The sequence below is a fragment of the Lipophrys pholis genome (assembly GCF_963383615.2).
Source record: "Lipophrys pholis genome assembly, chromosome: 9".
Classification (NCBI taxonomy): domain Eukaryota; kingdom Metazoa; phylum Chordata; class Actinopteri; order Blenniiformes; family Blenniidae; genus Lipophrys; species Lipophrys pholis.
This window is the reverse complement of record NC_137639.1, coordinates 15,865,932-15,883,818: the sequence shown is the minus strand read 5'-3', so window position 1 is coordinate 15,883,818 and position 17,887 is coordinate 15,865,932. Positions and strand designations below refer to the sequence as shown.

The window sequence follows — 17,887 nt, the reverse complement described above, 5'->3', positions numbered from 1 at the left end:
ATTGATGCCTATCTTGTGACACAGTGACACAACAATATACCTTCATGTCAACTGTGAAGACTTGTGTTCTGACCTGGAAATATTATAGGACATGACATAGTTTATTTTGTTCAGAATAATATCCAGCTCCGGGGCAAATAAAGTTGCCAAACCAAGAAAAAGGAGCCGTGCCTTTTTGGGAGTGCGAAAGGCGCGCCCACAATAAAAGGCGATCTTTCTAGAATTTCATTGCAATAAAAACCCAAGAAACTGAAGTAGATTAGGGTTCATTCATCAGGATTGGATGCACTGGGATCATGAATAGATAGTTTCTAAAGCCATACTACAATGAACCATGACGGCATAATGGGCAAATATAAAATAACAGGAATTGGAGCACTGGGGATGTACTGAGAGAGGTTTTAAAAATCTCATTTTAAGACCAACACCAATGAAAAAAATGTAATGAGTTCAGAAAATGGAAGAATAGCTGATCATTATCACTAAGTTTATAGGATCTTTTGCCTTCCCCATGGTTATGCTGTAATAATGTCAGAGGAGACATTTCAGTATGGGTTCAAAGCTCACAGCCATATGTGATTATGTGATGCTGAAGCAGGTACTTAAATTATGAAGTTTGTCAGATTTATATAACCAGCCAATTATAAATATCTAAGATAATAAAAGGAGCGGTTTTAAGGCGAGCCGCACTGAAATTTGGTTTTCCTATTATCATATCAACACAGAAAGAAGTGCAATCATTTCCACAGAGAATAGTTTATCCAAAGCAATCACTGCAGACTCAGAATTGAGATTTTCATTCCGACCATCAGTATCAATCCTTCACTCATCCTGTTGAAACTAAAAAGCTGATTATATGGCAGTTTCTGCCGTTGTCCTAAACCATGTCAGTATATCTTTGAGTGTAACTCCAGCAGATGAGCAGCAATCATGGTGAACACATGCTCTCGTGCCTCTTCAGAAGCAGACGGCTACAATCATATTGATTATTGCTTTGTTCAGACCACTCCAACAATCAAGCAGACCCTCATCAGAAGACACTTGAGTCCACCTCATTCTCCACACAGACTGTTTGAAACACACTCTGGCTATTGTACGGTCCTCTCGGTTTTGATTTAGCCTGAGACAACAATGCCAACATCTTGCTTTCAAAAGCTGTTTAACTCTGAGTATCATTAGGATGCCATCCTGAAATCATCCCCACAGAAAGGCTAAACAAAATAAAAACACTCCAGAAGTGCATCATTCAGATAGATTAAAGGACAAAATGGCACTTATGGTAGTCACTACTATTGCAATGTATACATACATTCACCACATTGCTAAACATAGTTAGGACAAACTTGTGGACCTGATTATGATGTCACACTGTTGACAATCCTCTGGACAGTGATTAAACGGGGATGCAGAAAATGCTACGACAAGTTGTGATTAACAACAACAAAAACCTTTACCACAGAAAACTGACTGGTCTGGCTTTAAGCAGCAAAATCAAATCAAGTTCAGTTTCATGCTTTCCAGATTTGAATACCATACAAAAATCTGAATTTCAGAAGTGATGTATTTGTAAAGCTGCAGGAAACAACACAGGATCAAGTCGATTGAGGCTCACTCACCTTTGCATTGATTGGTATTTTTGTCCAAGATGGCCTTTGTTGACACAATCTTCCCATATCTGTGAAAAAATAATGAAAAAGTCTGATTACCTGTTGAACCACTTAAGCTATATTTGTAACGTCTGGTAACATCTGTACTTTGAGTCCTTCCTCTCATGTATGGTTGTGCTGGAGGCACGGCTGCAGGGTTACAGTGTTGGCCTGTCAGTCGATGATTCAGCACTGTAGGAAATACTGTGACTATCTGAACATGCATGCAAGGTTTACATGCATGTATATATTTAGCAAGTTTGCGTGTTGAAACTGCCCACTATAATACTATATAATACTTCAACTTTGTCACGTTAACATCCTGAAATTGTTTTTAAAAGCTTGAATAGCAAACGATGAAATAAAGCGACGTTTGATAAAGATGACAAACTTAAAATGTTAGACCTTAGGATATTTTTTTTTTTGCAGTAGCTAATCTTGCAGACTTCATTCTATACTCATCTATTCAAAAGTCTACAGAACAGCCTGTTTCAGAACAGAAAGTATAGCTAGAATAAATAATGGCAAGAACTATATTAAACACAGCCCGGTTAGAATGGGCCTCCTGGATATTCACACAACCTCCATAAATCTTTGCTCTCTCTGCCAACTTGTTATGTCTCCTGTCCATTTTGCTTCCCTACTTTCTTTCCATGACACTCCTGCCCCCCTTTGTCTGTCCCCCGTCGTTTTTTTCCCTTCACTCCAGTCCTTCTTTTCTGCTCTCAGTTCTCAGGTTCTCAGAAAGAAGTTAATAATGTTTCTTATCAGACCAGTCTTTCACTGCTCCTGGAAAGAGGGAAGAAAGAAACGGAGGGGGTGGAAAAAGTGGGGCCGAGAAGGTATGAGGGAAGAGGATAACAGAGACAGAAAGGAGGATGGAGTCTGAAAAAGACTGAGACAGAAAGCTGGGATGGCTGAGATCAGCCTGGATCACTGCCTGGCTTTGTGGATGAGACTTTTTAATTAATGTTTTCACACTGCTGCACAATGACTGACTAGCTGGCTGAGTGACTATCAAACAGATTGACAGACTGACAAACTGAGTGACTGGCTGACTGATGGCCCCAGGTGAAGGATGGGAGTGTATTCTCTCCTTCCTTTCAGAGGGAAAGAGGAAGAGCGCAGAGACAGCGGCGATACAATGAGGATACAATGTGAGAGGTTCAGAGCAGAGGAGGTGACGAAAGCGATGGGAAGGGAGGGAGAGCGACGCGGAGGAATGAAAAATAGACAAGGAGAGGGAGAGCAGTCAGTCAAAAGATAAAGAGAGACACTGAAGGCGAGGAGGCAGCGAGGTAGTCAGGGAGAGATAGTGAGATAGTAAGAGGTGTTTAATAAAGAAGAGATCATTTAGTTGTCACCATCAGGAGAGTCTCTGTCAGCCAACTGCTTCCGTCAGTGAGAGGATGAGAACAGAGACTAGCTCATCTGACAGCCTCACATCAAGCTCTATTGGGACAGGAGACTTTGGAAATAAAGACAGAAAAAAGGCCGCTATCACACGTAACATGACACATGAGCAGCTTATGATCTCAAAATTGGGAGAGAGAAAAATCACGGCTGTTTTTTGCAAGTCAAGAATCAGACACGTGAACAATGCTCGCTTTTCACACTTTTGCTTTCCTGCAACTGAAGATATTTTGGGGTATTTACAAATCCAATGATTGTGACAGGCTTAAATCAAATCGGATGTTTGTTTGATGCTTTTTTTTTTTTTTTTTCTTCTCTCCCCTAAACTCCCGGTTGGTGGTAAACACGGTCTGTGGGTTTGGGGAAAAAAAACACTGAAAAAAACAAACAAAAAAAAAAAACAACAAACAAAAACAAGGCAGGACTAATCACCCACACATAAATGCAACGGCAAACACACATGCAGATGCACAGGAAAAGCAACATCGCAGATCAAAAACACCAAAGCGGCAAGCACACATTATACACACCATCTGGAAACCCCCAAATCAGCTCTTTGAAAGGTCTGCCTCAGTGTGACTCAACTTTGTGTGTGTGTGTGTGTGTGTGTGTGTGTGTGTGTGTGTGTGTGTGTGTGTGTGTGTGTGTGTGTGTGTGTGTGTGTGTGTGTGTGTGTGTGTGTGTGTGCGTGTGTGTGCGCGTGCCTGAACACATTTGGTCAAACAGACACTTGTTTAGGTGCAGCTGCTAACAGTTGCATGCGTGCGTTTTTATTTGTGAAGATCGATTGCATGACAAAGATCTCATGCACCTTCATTGCTTTGGCAGGTTGTTTTTTGTTCCTCGCAGAAAACAGAAACATTTAGTTTACTTGTTGGTGAATCTGTGTGGAGTGAAAAAAAAAATAAAATAATTGAGGAAAGAAGAGAGAACGAGACAGGTCGGGGGAACCTGGCTGGACCGAGCGTGAATCTTGGAAAAAACAAAATAAAATATGTCCATCGTCACAAAGTGGAAAACAAACAATGTGCATCTGTGCTGGTGAGTTATTGTTTGATCAATGTGTGTCACATTGGAGCAGAAATTCACCTGTCGCCAGTCTAGTTACACAATTGAGCAAGAGAAGAGAGGAGAGGAGAGGAGAGGAGAGGAGAGGAGAGGAGAGGAGAGGAGAGGAGGACGATGCTTTAGTTCTGGGGAAATATCAAATTGCAACAACACTGCGCCATCCAAAACGGTGTTTCACTCTGGACTGAATTCCCGAGGTAACAATCCATATCATCCAGACAACTACAACAGCGTCAGATTGTCGGGAAGAAATAGAACAAAGTATTGATAATAGGTCCGACGGCGGAGTAGGGAGGTTATAGAGACGGCATGGAAATGAGGAGGAAAAAGTGCAAAATGTCCCATTTTCGTGTTCAAGTCCCAACTGAAAGCCTTCTGCTGATTCCAGCGGAAGCCTGGAGTGGGTTGAAATAATGTCGACCCGCCCTTCACCCATCAGCAGTACCATGCGAGACACTCGTAAAAGCAACTGAAATGCTTAAAACATACCAACAAAAGAGTACAGGGAGCCGCGCGACCGGAGTCAGCAATTGTTTTCTGCAGTGAGTGAAAACTAGTGGGAGAAACTGCACTGAAGCAAATGTGAGTATTTAAATTGCTTATAGGGCATTCATCATAATTAAGTTCATAAAGGGAATGATGTGTGATGCAATGGTAGAGCAATATTCAAAAAGCTTGACGTTATTAGAGCCACAGCCAAGAACCTAGAGGGCTATAAATACTACCTTAATAAGGTTGTATAGAGGTTCATATGCAAATGTATTACGACTCTATTCTGCAATATATTATCAAGAAAAAGTTTTATAGTACTTTCATACAGAATAGCGACATGTTGGAGTTAAACCAAACCATCTCTGTATTTTCTCACCACGCTTTACCTAGATTAACGTTAAATAGGGAGGTGCAAGGAAGGCAGGGGAAAGATTGCAGAGGTCTCTACTTGCCCGTCCATCACAGGGTCAATGGAGAAAATGGTCATTTAGAACATTTGAGTCACCAATGGAGAAAAAGTTGTGAATTGTAGAATATCAAGAGGAAACCAAAGGGGAAACATGGAGCATGTAAAGAGATAGAAAAGCTGTTAATAAGTAAAAACCATGTAATCAGATTACTGTTTTTTTTTTTTTTTTTTATAAAAATGACGGTTACTTAGCAGGACTACATTTGAAAATCTAACCTGAGCCATGACAGAAAAATTCACAGTGCGCTGACAGTGCAACACTTGACAACACAAAACCAAAACAATGGGGCAAGTGACAGAAACACCTCCAGAGCCTCGATCAGCATGGGGCACCAACACCTTCACCACGGCATCAGACACCATCACCTTGACTTCACGTCTGTAAATGGGCTCAACATCACAGCGCACGCTCTCTGCTGTCAACAACCCGGGACTCCAACGTAAAGAAACATCTAGAGGTAAGAACGTTGCTAATATATGCAGGATTACACAGAAACCCTGTGAGTTTTTTTTTTTTAAATATGCATACTAACATGTCAATAACCCATATCCTGTATTACGACGGGTCAAAGAGGGCCTTACTAGTGGTGCGCAAATCGATCTAAAATATCCATCTATCAATACCAACATTGGTATCGGTGCGATGAGATTGATTCTTAAGTTTCAGTTTCTATTAGCTTCGTTGAGTAAACAACTCCACGATTGTGCATTCTCGTCTCACTCATGCACGCTCTTCCCTTCCCCCTCCTCCATGCTACACCAGCGTGAGTGTTGCCGGCCTGGCATCACATCATTCAGGAGCGCACTACTAGATGATGCATGATGGCAGATAAGAGGAGGGACGCCATTTGGACTAATTTCACAGCTGTAGATTAAATCCAAAATTAGGTAATGTGCCAAAACCACAAATGTATTTAAACAACCAAAAGAAAACAACCCCCGGCACAGAGACAAAAGTGCTTTTATTTCCTCTCTTTTTTAAAATTCAATACAGGGACACCTGTTTTAGGAATACTCTGGGTTTTCAGCCTCTCTGTTCAAGGGAAATGTGTCTTGAAAGAAATACACCGAGCAAATGACAAATCTCCTTTACTCGCTTGTCTGTTTTTATATGTTAGGTAAAAGTGACTCAAAGTAATCCAGCACATTACTTTTTACTTTGTGGACTTTAGAATAAGTTACTGATTCCATTTTTTCAACAGGTAACTTGGAATTGTAACGGATTACATTTTGGTGCCTATGATACCCTATGATCTGGCCTTTTTGTGTTCCAGCTCCCTGAAACTTCAGTCTCAAAAGGCAGACATGGGAGGATGGATGGATTTGGTCTCATTAGCAAATATCTCGGACACTTACATGTTCTGTATGTTTATTTCATAAAGTAAAAACTACTGAATAAAAAGTTTCTCTCTTAAAACTCCAGTACGTTACTTGGTTTCAGAGAAACGCTTCAAAGCCACGGAACGCCGTTCTAAGCGAGTGAGGAATATTTTTCAACAAAGCGTGTTGGGGTGAGCTGGGTGACGACTGCGCTGACACACTGACAGTTCTTCTAGGAAGAGCTCTGTGTCCTCTCCACCACATAGAAACTCCTCAGAATCCATGCCAAAATGGAAGTTTTGATTTCTTCCAGCGCGATACACAGAAAACAGTAAGACCGGTGAAACTGACAGTATTTTTCCAGCCTGCCGAGATTTAAGGGGGAATGTCAATGCGAAGCTCAGTTGCACTCGCTTTCGGCAGACTTGACAAAATCTGTGTGTGTGTGTGTGTGTGTGTGTGTGTGTGTGTGTGTGTGTGTGTGTGTGTGTGTGTGTGTGTGTGTGTGTGTGTGTGTGTGTGTGTGTGTGTGAAGTGTTAATGACAGTCCTCAGAGGGACCTCACAGCATCAGATCAGTGTTTTCATTCCCGTTTGGAACGCCGTCAGCCTATGGATGCTCATCGTTTGATGTCTTCTGAACCACAGTTCCCACCCACATTCGCGCGTATAAACAAACAGCAGCAGAAGCATCATTGCCACATCTCTTCAGGATGTCTGCCTGAGAGTGTATATATACATTATGTATATGTGCATGTTCTGTGTGTCGGTAAGCCGTGTGTGCGCCGTCTGAGACTGATGTGTTTGTGCGAGAGCGCATTCATTGGTGTGTAGACGCAGGTTGGTCTCTGTGTGTGGTATCCCCTAATTGGGGATCCGATACAGCTGTCTTGTCTCCTGCATTTCCCTCATTTCTCTCCCATCTCTGCCAGTTAGACTCAAACAGACAAACACGGCGGGAGAACTGCGAGTGTGCAGTGCAGGAGTCTTCCAGTTCACTCCCCATATGTACTGTAACATCTTCAGGCGCTATAAAGAAATGAAGTCTTGGACTGTTTCCATGATGAAAAGGCAATGTGCTGTGAATTTAGAAGATGGCTTAATGTCACTGAAACATTAGCTTTAGCCGCCAAAAGGGCTTTCCGTGAAGTTTAAATCACAGCCCCCGAGGCAATCCGGCTAGTTCCTGCATTCTGGAGTTGGCATGATTGCAATAGAGTGGTTTGCTAGTCATCACAATGTAAACAGTCTCTTGAACAAAAAGCTATTATAATCCTGGGAAATACTTTTTCCCCAGATTTTTAAAAAATCTTTGTTTCTCTTACATCTGATAACATTGACACATAGTGGGGGTGGGGGGGGGTGCTTTAAAGGTTTATGTCAGACCAAATAGCTTGGTATATGACTTTAATCTTCATCCCTGACTATAGCTATTCAGGGAAGATAGTTCAGTACTTTTCCCCACTAATGTTCCTAAAGACAGGATCTTTGAATCAATATAATGATTCCAATTAGCTATGATAACTACAACATTTGGCAAAGGATCACACTGACCATGAAGAACAGGTGTTGTAAGGAAAAGAGTAGGTGATAACCAGGGTGTGATGGGATGGTGGGCATGGGAGGGACAGACCCTCCCCATCTGGTCTACTCACCCCACCTCCTGCTGAAATATTTTTCAAGGGAGGATATGATTTATCTTTCCTGCAAAGCCATTAAATCTACTTCACCAGTAGTATGGACCAAATATGTCAAATAAATAAAGCAGATTGTCACCTCTCACATCCTGAGAGTGAAACTTGCGTGATTCACTTCATACCAAGTCGATCATTTTGGATAAATGCCAGATAAACCCCCCAAACATAAATAAATAAATAAACATTAAATTGCTGAAATGTGCTTGTTTTAGGTGTGAATGTGACTTTCTGGAGTTGCGACCTGTCTGCCCATAATTTAGCCGAGTTCAGCTTCAGCCAACCCTGAGTTGCGTCAAGTGATATAGAAGATGGGTAGATGGATTGGTGGATGGAACCATAAACAATTAATGTAACTTAGGGATGGATGAGTCTCTGCAACCAACACATCTATGACATTTGTTTTGGGAATACATTTTGAACTTTGATGGAATTATTATAAGTAATGAAATTGTCATACATTGCACCCTGGTATCAAACCAATAATAATGTCATTGCCGATTCTTCTCAGTCTCAGATTTGTGGTGCGATAGGGCCAAACTACACTTTGGTTCAGCAGGATATTACCAATTACATAAATGAAAACTGTAGACTACTGACAATGGGCACACCGCCCCTTTATTGCCATGGCAACAAAGCTTATTTTCTTCTAAGGTTGCCAATGTAATTAGCCTGACGGCATTCAAACTGGCTCTTGGTACAGTGTTTAATCCAATCACATATACAAAAACACATCAAGTCAATGTTAATGTTGCCATATTTGTGCAATTTCTGGACTTAAGCTCTCCCTACTAAAAGGGCTTTATGCTCAAGTTTGGGGTGGAGGGAATCTGGCAACACGGAAGCATTGTGAGAGTCACACATGGAACCGTTTTTGAAGGAGCCAATCAGAGATTTATTTTTCACAATTAATTGATTTCATTGACGACAGAGCTCACAGAATCAAGCTTGTGTTTGAACTTCAAGATTTCGAGTCTCGGGACTGATATGTTATCACTGTTGGATCTTTTGACCGTCAATAGCACTGTGGCAGTCCAAAATCGAAATTTTCCATTTTGAATTGTGATGTGATTGCAGATTACAGATTACAGATTGCGTGATGTAATAGCTCAAATAAACTTACCTGTGCTGTGACAGTTCAATAATCAATACCAACAAATTAACCTATAAAGCCACCCATGTTACTTTCAATGTTGTTGAAATCTTGTTAACTTCCACTCATACAAACCAGTAAATCATCTGCGATAAAAAGCCAAAGCGTATGATTAATGTGATGAATAATATACAGTGTGACTGTTAAGCCATGACCTGACTGTCCACACAAAGGCTTTTCTGGAGACGACAGAAGTTTTCTGTTGGATCACAATGAGGCAGTAATGAACCCGGAAGCTGTTCGTCATCTACCAAAAGGAAATGAAGTGTATTTACCCAGACAGAAGCCATGTTATCAAAGCAGACATGTACTTCATGTGTGTCATGCAGCCACACTAACTTGTTTACCACTTTACACAGAGCGAAAACTGCCATGGAGTTTTTTGGTAGCCAAGTTGTGACTCTGTTTAAGCAGTACGAGAATTGCACAACGATCAAACTTACATACATACTTGGTAAACTGTAGAGCTCCTAAGATCGGACTATTGCTGCTTCCAGACCTCCAGATTCCTCCAGCACTGAAGCACTAAAACACACGTCCCCTTTAGGTTGATACAAGGGTAAACTTGAGCCAAAATCAAGGCGCTCGAGTTCATTTTTCAAGATGTCTCCACGCAAAGTGACATGTTAGTGTAATACTGTGTTGACATTAGTTTTACAGCATGTAAACTTTGCTCTCCTTTTTTAAATGGATTGCTCACACAGCGCTGCTGCGGTATCGCATGTGTGTAAGAAGTTATGCTGATCTCGTGAATGAAATGCAGCGTAATATTTTTGTACTACGACACCTTTACTTTTGCAATGTCGTGAATAACTGGAATGCTCCAACCCAGTTTTTTCAAGGTTAGTGTCATCATTTGAAATCAGAAAATTCTGAGCACCGAGGCAACTGGAAAGCAGCATAAAATCCACTGAACCTAAAATGAGCGGTGCGACGGAGAAATGCGGCTAAGAATTTTTCAGGTTCAACGTGTCCAGCTAAAAATAGATGTGACCAACATGAAAATTAGAGCATATCCTTTATTGACCTGTATTTTGGCAACTTTACCTAATTTCAAAAATGGTTTGGAAAACAAACTACAGTTGAACTTTTTGCATGGGCATGCAGTATAACTAAAAACTTATGTATACTCATATTTCTGTCACAGGGTTGTCTAATATTTCATGGATTTATTAACAACACCCTCTGTCTCACAATCTCAATGGCCTGACTTTAAAGCACTGTGTTTGTTAATGCCGCAAAAAAATCTTCCAAAGTATTACCGATCAAATAGTAAGATGATTAAAAAAGGTGTTTGGTATAATTCTAGGAAAAAAGGTTTATTTTTGATATCGATCAACTGCTTTTTCGTCCACCTCTCTAAAAATTTAATGAGCCATGCTGCCGAATTTTAATGAAGGACTTAAGCTGCTATAACTTAGCTGTTGATGATTAATGAGAGATTTAAAGCTCATTCAACGTTTTATATTATTTTTTACTGATGTCTCCCTCGAGTGGCTTTTAGTGGTTAAAGTTCAACTACTCTTCAAAAAAAACGAAGAGAAAAACTGCATCATGGAGCTGTAAACCAGGAAGAGCTGCAAGCGGACAGAAATATAGATAGATTCACGCACACACGCAGGGACATAGATAGCTGTGAATCCATAGCAAGCATGAGAGAGAGACAGAAAGACAACAAGTGTGACTGAAAGCAAGTGAGTGAGGGAGAAATTGCCCTTGTGCACCACTTTACATTCTGCTCACGTTCTGCTCTGTCCCCAGACGTTAAAAGTGTGTCCATAGTTTGGGCGACCGGGGGAGTGATTGGAAATGTCAGCTGACAACAGCACTTTTCACTGACACTCTGAGAACTGGCACAGAGACAGAGAAAGAGAGGGAAGGAGGGGGGAGGTTTAGAGAGAGAGAGGGGGGGGGGGGGGGGGGGGCACAGAAAGACAAGGATGGAAGGAGGAAATGAGGAGGATGACAGAATGAGAAGGCAGGGGATGGTGGTGGTGGGCAGTTGGACTCACACAATAAAGTAATGCTTGGTAACAATGGGGATGAGGATGACATTGAAAGAATGTGTGTGTGTCACTGAGAAGTGGCTGTCCTTCCGTTATTCATTGTAACTGCGTCCATGAATGAAACGCCTGTTTCTCCACATGTGTTTTGTTGTGTGTGCGCATGCGTGCATTTCGTGTCGGTGAGCAACAGGAAGCTGCCACTCAGTCCATTTCCGATAGCCGGGGAGAGTCAGAACCACAATACTATGACTGCTGCACACGCACGCACGCACGCACACGCACACGCACACACACACACACACACACACACACACACACACACACACACACACACACACACACACACACACACACACACACACACACACACACACACACACACACATACACACATACACACACACACACACACAGCTCCTCCTCCTTCTCCCACAATGACCTTTCCTAAATGTTACTGGCCACTTGGCACACTGACTGGTCCTCTAATGAAACTTTTATTGGCCCCCATTTTTCACCCGGTTTCTGCCGAACGCCTCCAGGGCTGAACTGAAATACAACAGGCCTGAACTGCAGCTGACACACAGAAGGGCCGGGGTACGGAGCGAGCATGTGTGAGACTTTACATTTTGTTTTCATTCCCCGTTGTCTTCATTGCAAAATCAACTTCATCAATCAAAAAAAGGTTGAGTTCAATTACAGCTTGGCTTTCTGGGAGAGCTGGATTATTGTGCGCTTTTCCATTCTATGTTGACAAAATTTGTCCACATGGGGATGATTAAAAATAAAATGCGCAAGAAGTTTGAGCAAACAAAAAGGTAAGGGTCAGATTCCTTTTGCTCCAGTGACCTGCTGTAAGATGGGATATCATTTCAATCAAGAAATAATGTTAAACACTAATATTTACTGTACATTGTGATATTTTTATACCAGCATTAAGAAAACAGCAACAACTGTATACTTGATACCCATTGCTTTGCAGTTGACAAGAGGACTTTATTGGGTGTTTTTCTTTACAATTATTTATTCAATGTTCATTTAATTTCTCAGTTACATGAATCACCTAACAATATAGTTGGATTAAGGAAACTTTAAGACCAAAAACATGCCTTTTCAATATTCTAAAAGTACTCCTTGATAGCAGTTCAAGAATCAGAAATTACTGCAGGGAGATCTTCATTATGGCTTTTGTTTTGTTTTCCATTTTTATCCTACCTGCTTAAAAAGATCTGATGAAAGCTGCTCCACCAAATGAATCCTATGGATATGAGTTTGATCATTCAAAACAGAGCTGTTTATGAATAACTGATAATGTGCCTTGATTAGTTACACTTCCCATCATGTAGATCAGTTTGAGTACTGCTTTTATGAAGACGTTTAGATGAATAACAGATATGAATCAAATATATTGCAACAGCTGATGATGATGATGATGATGATTCATCCAAACATCTATCCACGTTCTAAACTCACTTCATCCATCCAGTCACTGAATTCAGCTGCAATTGGATGAAAGGAAGAAAACAACCTCGACAAGTCACTGATCCAACACAGAGCTTACAGAAAGAGTCAAAGATTCACCCACACACATTCACTCTGTAAAATAAGGCCCCAGTTTGGATTTGAACACAGGTCTTATTCTTCTATACTTAATTTCTGTTGGAGGTTGACCTGTCCTACAATCATTACTGCAAGAAATGTTTTGAAATCTCATTAAATCGGTTGATGACCGAGGGGTTTGAAACATCTGCTGATGGACAGAGGGACATCCTTGTGTGTGTGTGTGTGTGTGTGTGTGTGTGTGTGTGTGTGTGTGTGTGTGTGTGTGTGTGTGTGTGTGTGTGTGTGTGTGTGTGTGTGTGTGTGTGTGTGTGTGTGTGTGTGTGTGTGTGTGTGTTGCACTGCGGTGGGGAGCGGATGGGTTGGGCCCAGCTGGGTTGTGTTTTTTCCTCTGAGGAAGAACAGTGGAGGAACACCGAGGTCAAGAGCAAACTGTTGATACTCATTATGAGCTGCTGTTGGACTCACGCAACACTAATTACCACAAGCTGAAGTGAACTGAGCAGGAATGAACTCAACTCTCCAGCACTGAAGGGCACAGTGTGGTGCATCTGCAGAGCAAGGACAGTGTCACAATAAAGTGAAGTAGAAAATAAAAGAACTCACGGCTGGCAGAGTTTGATGAGGTCTTGGTCGGTGGTGGCAGGCGGCAGCCCTCTGATGTACAGGTTGGTCTTACTAAGTTGCTCCACTAGCCCGCCTCCGTGACCTCCTCCTCCACCTCCTCCTCCTCCTGTGGTGCCGGGGCTAGGTGGAGCCATGGGCGGAGGATGAGGAGCATAGGACTGCTGCAGAGAGGGATGGAGGAAGACAAAAGAGAAAGGTCACTTCAGGTCACAGCATCGCTTTCGTTCTGTACCACGATCACCTCAAATTAGATCGAGTCAAGCTGCTTTCAGATACCCCCTCCCGCCTGCTCACAAAAATATCTTCTATCTAACAAACTCACATCCTTAGTTGTGCATAATCTTTTCCTGTCCCACGCCAATATCTTGATTTGACAGGAAGTGCATCGAATTAAGGAAGCAGGATATGAGAAATTAGCAGTGCTCGGTGATCATGGTAACAGGTTTAATGGCAGGAGCCAGCATCAATAACAATAACATGCTGTGCTGAATCTTCACAGTGGCTTCCACACCAAGTTCCTTTTAGTGAAAATGCAATAAATGATCAGTTTGAGTCACAGTGACCTGCTTAGATTTGTTGAAGAAATGTTTTGAAGCTCGAGTAACTTTAAACTGGGTGTATGTGATGTGTGTAACAGCAGACTGTATCAGAGCACGAAAAAGACCAGCAATGATCTGAAATCATTCAGAAATGAAAAGAATCAGGAAATCTTCTATAACAAGCGCTGGACACAATTAAAAAAAATAGCATTACAAATGTTTGCTCGAACAACTTTGCAACTTCAAGCAACTATCCGGTGTTCCAAGTCTACCTCCTAAATTGATGTGGTTTAATAAATCTTTTTCTTGCTGTTCTCTATCAGAGAAGAAAACAGGCAATCTGGATTCTAATGTGGGCCTTTATCACCCTTAACATACTCTAACATTTCCTATTGGCCTCCACTGTCCAATTACACAGCTCAATACTGTCTAAATGGCTTAATAAGATGGCCATCCCTGGCAGGGAAGAAGGGCAGTGCAAGGATTAATGAGTGTCTGGCAGTCATGGTACACCCACCTTTGCTTGCCCACTGCCGTAGGCAAACTATTAGGTTTAACTTTGGAGAAAGTAAACAAGGTTGATGGTTTCTATGACAACAGTGTTCAAAAACACAGTTTCTCCTGCCTTGATGTTTGGAGCAAAACGGCTAAACCAGCCTTGACAAAGAAATCTGGTGTCAGCTCTGGCCCCACTGGTGGAAAAGAGGTTGGAACAAGTTCAAGAGCCTGCTGCAGTTTAGAGTGATCAGAGGGCAGAACTGCTGTTGGTCCTGATGACGAGGGAGAGATGCAGGGAAAGAAAAGAGAGAAACGACATGGGAAGAGTGTGTGTGTGTGTGTGTGTGTGTGTGTGTGTGTGTGTGTGTGTGTGTGTGTATGTGTGTGTGTGTGTGTGTGTGTGTTTTCAGAGGAGTCCTGTGTTCGGAAACGCGTGAATGAATGTGTATACACAAACGTAAGTGAGCATGTGTGAGCTTGTGTGCGTGTGAGTCGGTGTTTGTGATAATGACAGGCTGTCACCACAGTGCAATGTGGAGCCCGAGCCAGCTCTGATATTAATCCATTACCTGTATTTCCCCCACCTGGCACACAAACACAAGCGCACACACCGGTGGCTCGGGGAGACGGCGCTAACAGGATTCAATACGTGTACAGCAGTGACATGCGGCAGTAAAAAGAGATGATGCCCGTGTCACTTTACAGACCAGCGCCTCAGAGTAACAGCCAAGCATTAGTCTACACAGAGTTTCCACAAAAAAAAAAAAAAAAAAAAAAAGAAGGATCACAAAGTACACAGATGAAAAAAAAGTGACACTGGGTAATACTTTATTTTAATAGCTCTGACAAATTCTGCTTTACATTGTGGGTGTCTCTTACATTTACTGGTTAGTATTTCATAAGAATAACTTTTGATGCACTGTGAAAATATCCTAAGTCTGCAAGCTATTCAAGGATACAACTTTCATTCAATTTAGGGTCTGGGAGAACTGGAGACATTTCCACTATTCAGTAAACAAGATGCTGGTTTATCCTGGGGAGGTTAACAGTCGATTACAATGTAAACACGGACAGACACTTATTCTCTCACTCGCACCTCCAGACATCAATTCACCTGTCAGTGGTCCCTTGGAGAAAACCCATGGATGCTCAAGTAAAACATGCAAACGCTGCACAGAATTGATCTCAAGCCCAGAATCAAAGAAGGTATTTCCTCACTGTGAGGCGAGAGTGCCGACTACTACATACCATGTAGCATCTACTATAGCTGCATTATGTCAGCATAACAAGGTGTTTCGATATCAAGCCTAAAAATTGGTTTGGTATACAAAATAGTTTAGCTTCTAACAGGACACACCCTTAAATGTGTCAATACTCAGTGAGGGACACGAGAATCCGAAGTGCGTGTATTTATTATCCGTCTGATTGCGATGAGGAAAAAGCTCATGGCTCCAAATTCTAAACTGTGTGGATGTCTCACTCAATGTCAGCCTGTAACAATAGGTTTGTTTACCAACCTCCTCCGACTAATAACGCCAACACATTGTTGATGTAATGTGTCCCACGCACACTAAGGACCTTCCGGCTGAAATAAAAGCTATACATTAAGATAATATACAGCAGAGACCTTGCAAATGTGGTGCTCGAGCCACGTAATGTATTCACACACACAATGGCAAAAACTGGACTTTTAAAACGTTTTCAAACATCGCAAAGTTTATCTACGTAGATTCATTCCCACTGCGATCAAGAGGATAAAAGACTGATGCACGCACACACACACACACACACACACACACACACACACACACACACACACACACACACACACACACACACACACACACACACACACACACACACACACACACACACACACACACACACACACACACACACACACACACACACACAAATTCTCTTTCCTCTTGCCTCTCCCGACACAACACACACCTGATCAAAGGGTCTCACCCAGGGAACCTCTTTCAGCCAATTTGTGCAGCTGTCGGGGTTGGGCTGAGAGTGCACTGTGTATGTAATATGTCAGAGACTATAATAGGGAAATCCTTTGAAACATTAAAATCTCTCTAACATCCACAACTCCTCTCCCTCGCTCACTCACTGACAAATTCGACTCCAGCATTGCTCAGTCTTTTGCTCTCTTCACCTCGATCCCTCCACGTCCCACACGCTCGCGCCACATTTCTACTCTCTCTGCGTAGATTCCTCCTCCTTCACTCCCACTTTCTCTCTTTTAAGGATTAGTTTGCAGTCGCAGCGTGTGGACTGAAGGCTGCCTCTCAGCTGGTATTGTTGACACACTTAGTACAGTGAAGCAGTTCTCACAGTGGGGGAAAAAAAGGCTCAGAGGCAGCGACACAAACTGTCACACAAAGCAAACAGTGGGCTTTTGTAGATTTTATGCACGACTGAGCCTTGAAACAGAAAGACGGGAAAAACATTGTTTCGACGTGTCATATATGTGCATGCTGTTTACTACCTGGTGAGCGTGTTTTGATTAGGCAGGGCAATTGGTGCGACAGCTGAGAGACGGACAAAGAGGAAAACGGAGTTATTTATTCAGGATAAACCTAAAAATCGAAAAGGGGAAAGATGACAGGAAGACTACGTGCCAATGCATAATGTAGTCGAGCTGGAAGCTCATATTGGCCCAACACCTTACAGACGCCATATGTCCAGAGAACGCAGCTGTATTACGCAGCGGCAGCAAATCGACTCATGCACATGCTTTATTTCTGTTTCACTGTTCACTGTGAACTTTTTCCAAAACAGAGCAGCTGCTCTTCAGCCGCAACATTTCTAGAATAGTTTAGATGTTTCATGTTTCATAGCAAAATGAAATGTTTTGTAGCCTGTTCAGCATATCTGTGGCTATACTTGATTAGAAATGGTGTTTGTGCCACGAAACGGCACAGCAGCTGGTATTAATCAGTTATATTGGACATTTTGTTAATAACAAATTCCATCAAAGGGGTGAAAAAACGTGTTTCTGGAGCAATTAACTGCTTTAAAATGACGAGCCTGGTGGAGCTGAAAAAATCCTACCTTCCTACCTGAACATTTTCTTCTCACTGTCCCTCTAAAACAAGAACAAACTCAAGTACAGATATTAGGGAAATGCCGGCAACAAATGAAATGCATTAAAAATTGGTAATAAGTCAACTGTTACTAAATAGTGGCATTTACATACATTCACGAATGAATTATACGCTTCAGAGACACAAGCTCATTTGGGAAAAATAGACCTTGCACATAACACTTGAACAGAGACGAGTACGCTTCTGCCCCTGGAAGACAATGTAGTTTTTCTTTTAAAAGTAACTCATCTCAATAGATATTTCCAGAGTATGCACTGTATCTATATGAAATTCTACCTGCCACAGCA

General features: G+C 41.9%; 1 protein-coding gene across 2 annotated transcripts in view; it reads right to left on the bottom strand.

The window, feature by feature from the left end:
* LOC308114564 (RNA-binding motif, single-stranded-interacting protein 3-like) overlaps positions 1 to 17,887 on the bottom strand; it is a 120,752-nt gene that overhangs the window by 72,347 nt on the left and 30,518 nt on the right. For both annotated transcript variants that reach the window (XM_080471554.1, XM_080471555.1), the window contains exons 3-4: positions 13,424 to 13,605; positions 1,617 to 1,675 (exon numbers count right to left, since the gene is read on the bottom strand). In XM_080471554.1, the coding sequence (XP_080327680.1) occupies positions 1,617 to 1,675; positions 13,424 to 13,605 (241 nt within the window). The remainder of the gene's footprint in view (positions 1 to 1,616; positions 1,676 to 13,423; positions 13,606 to 17,887) is intronic.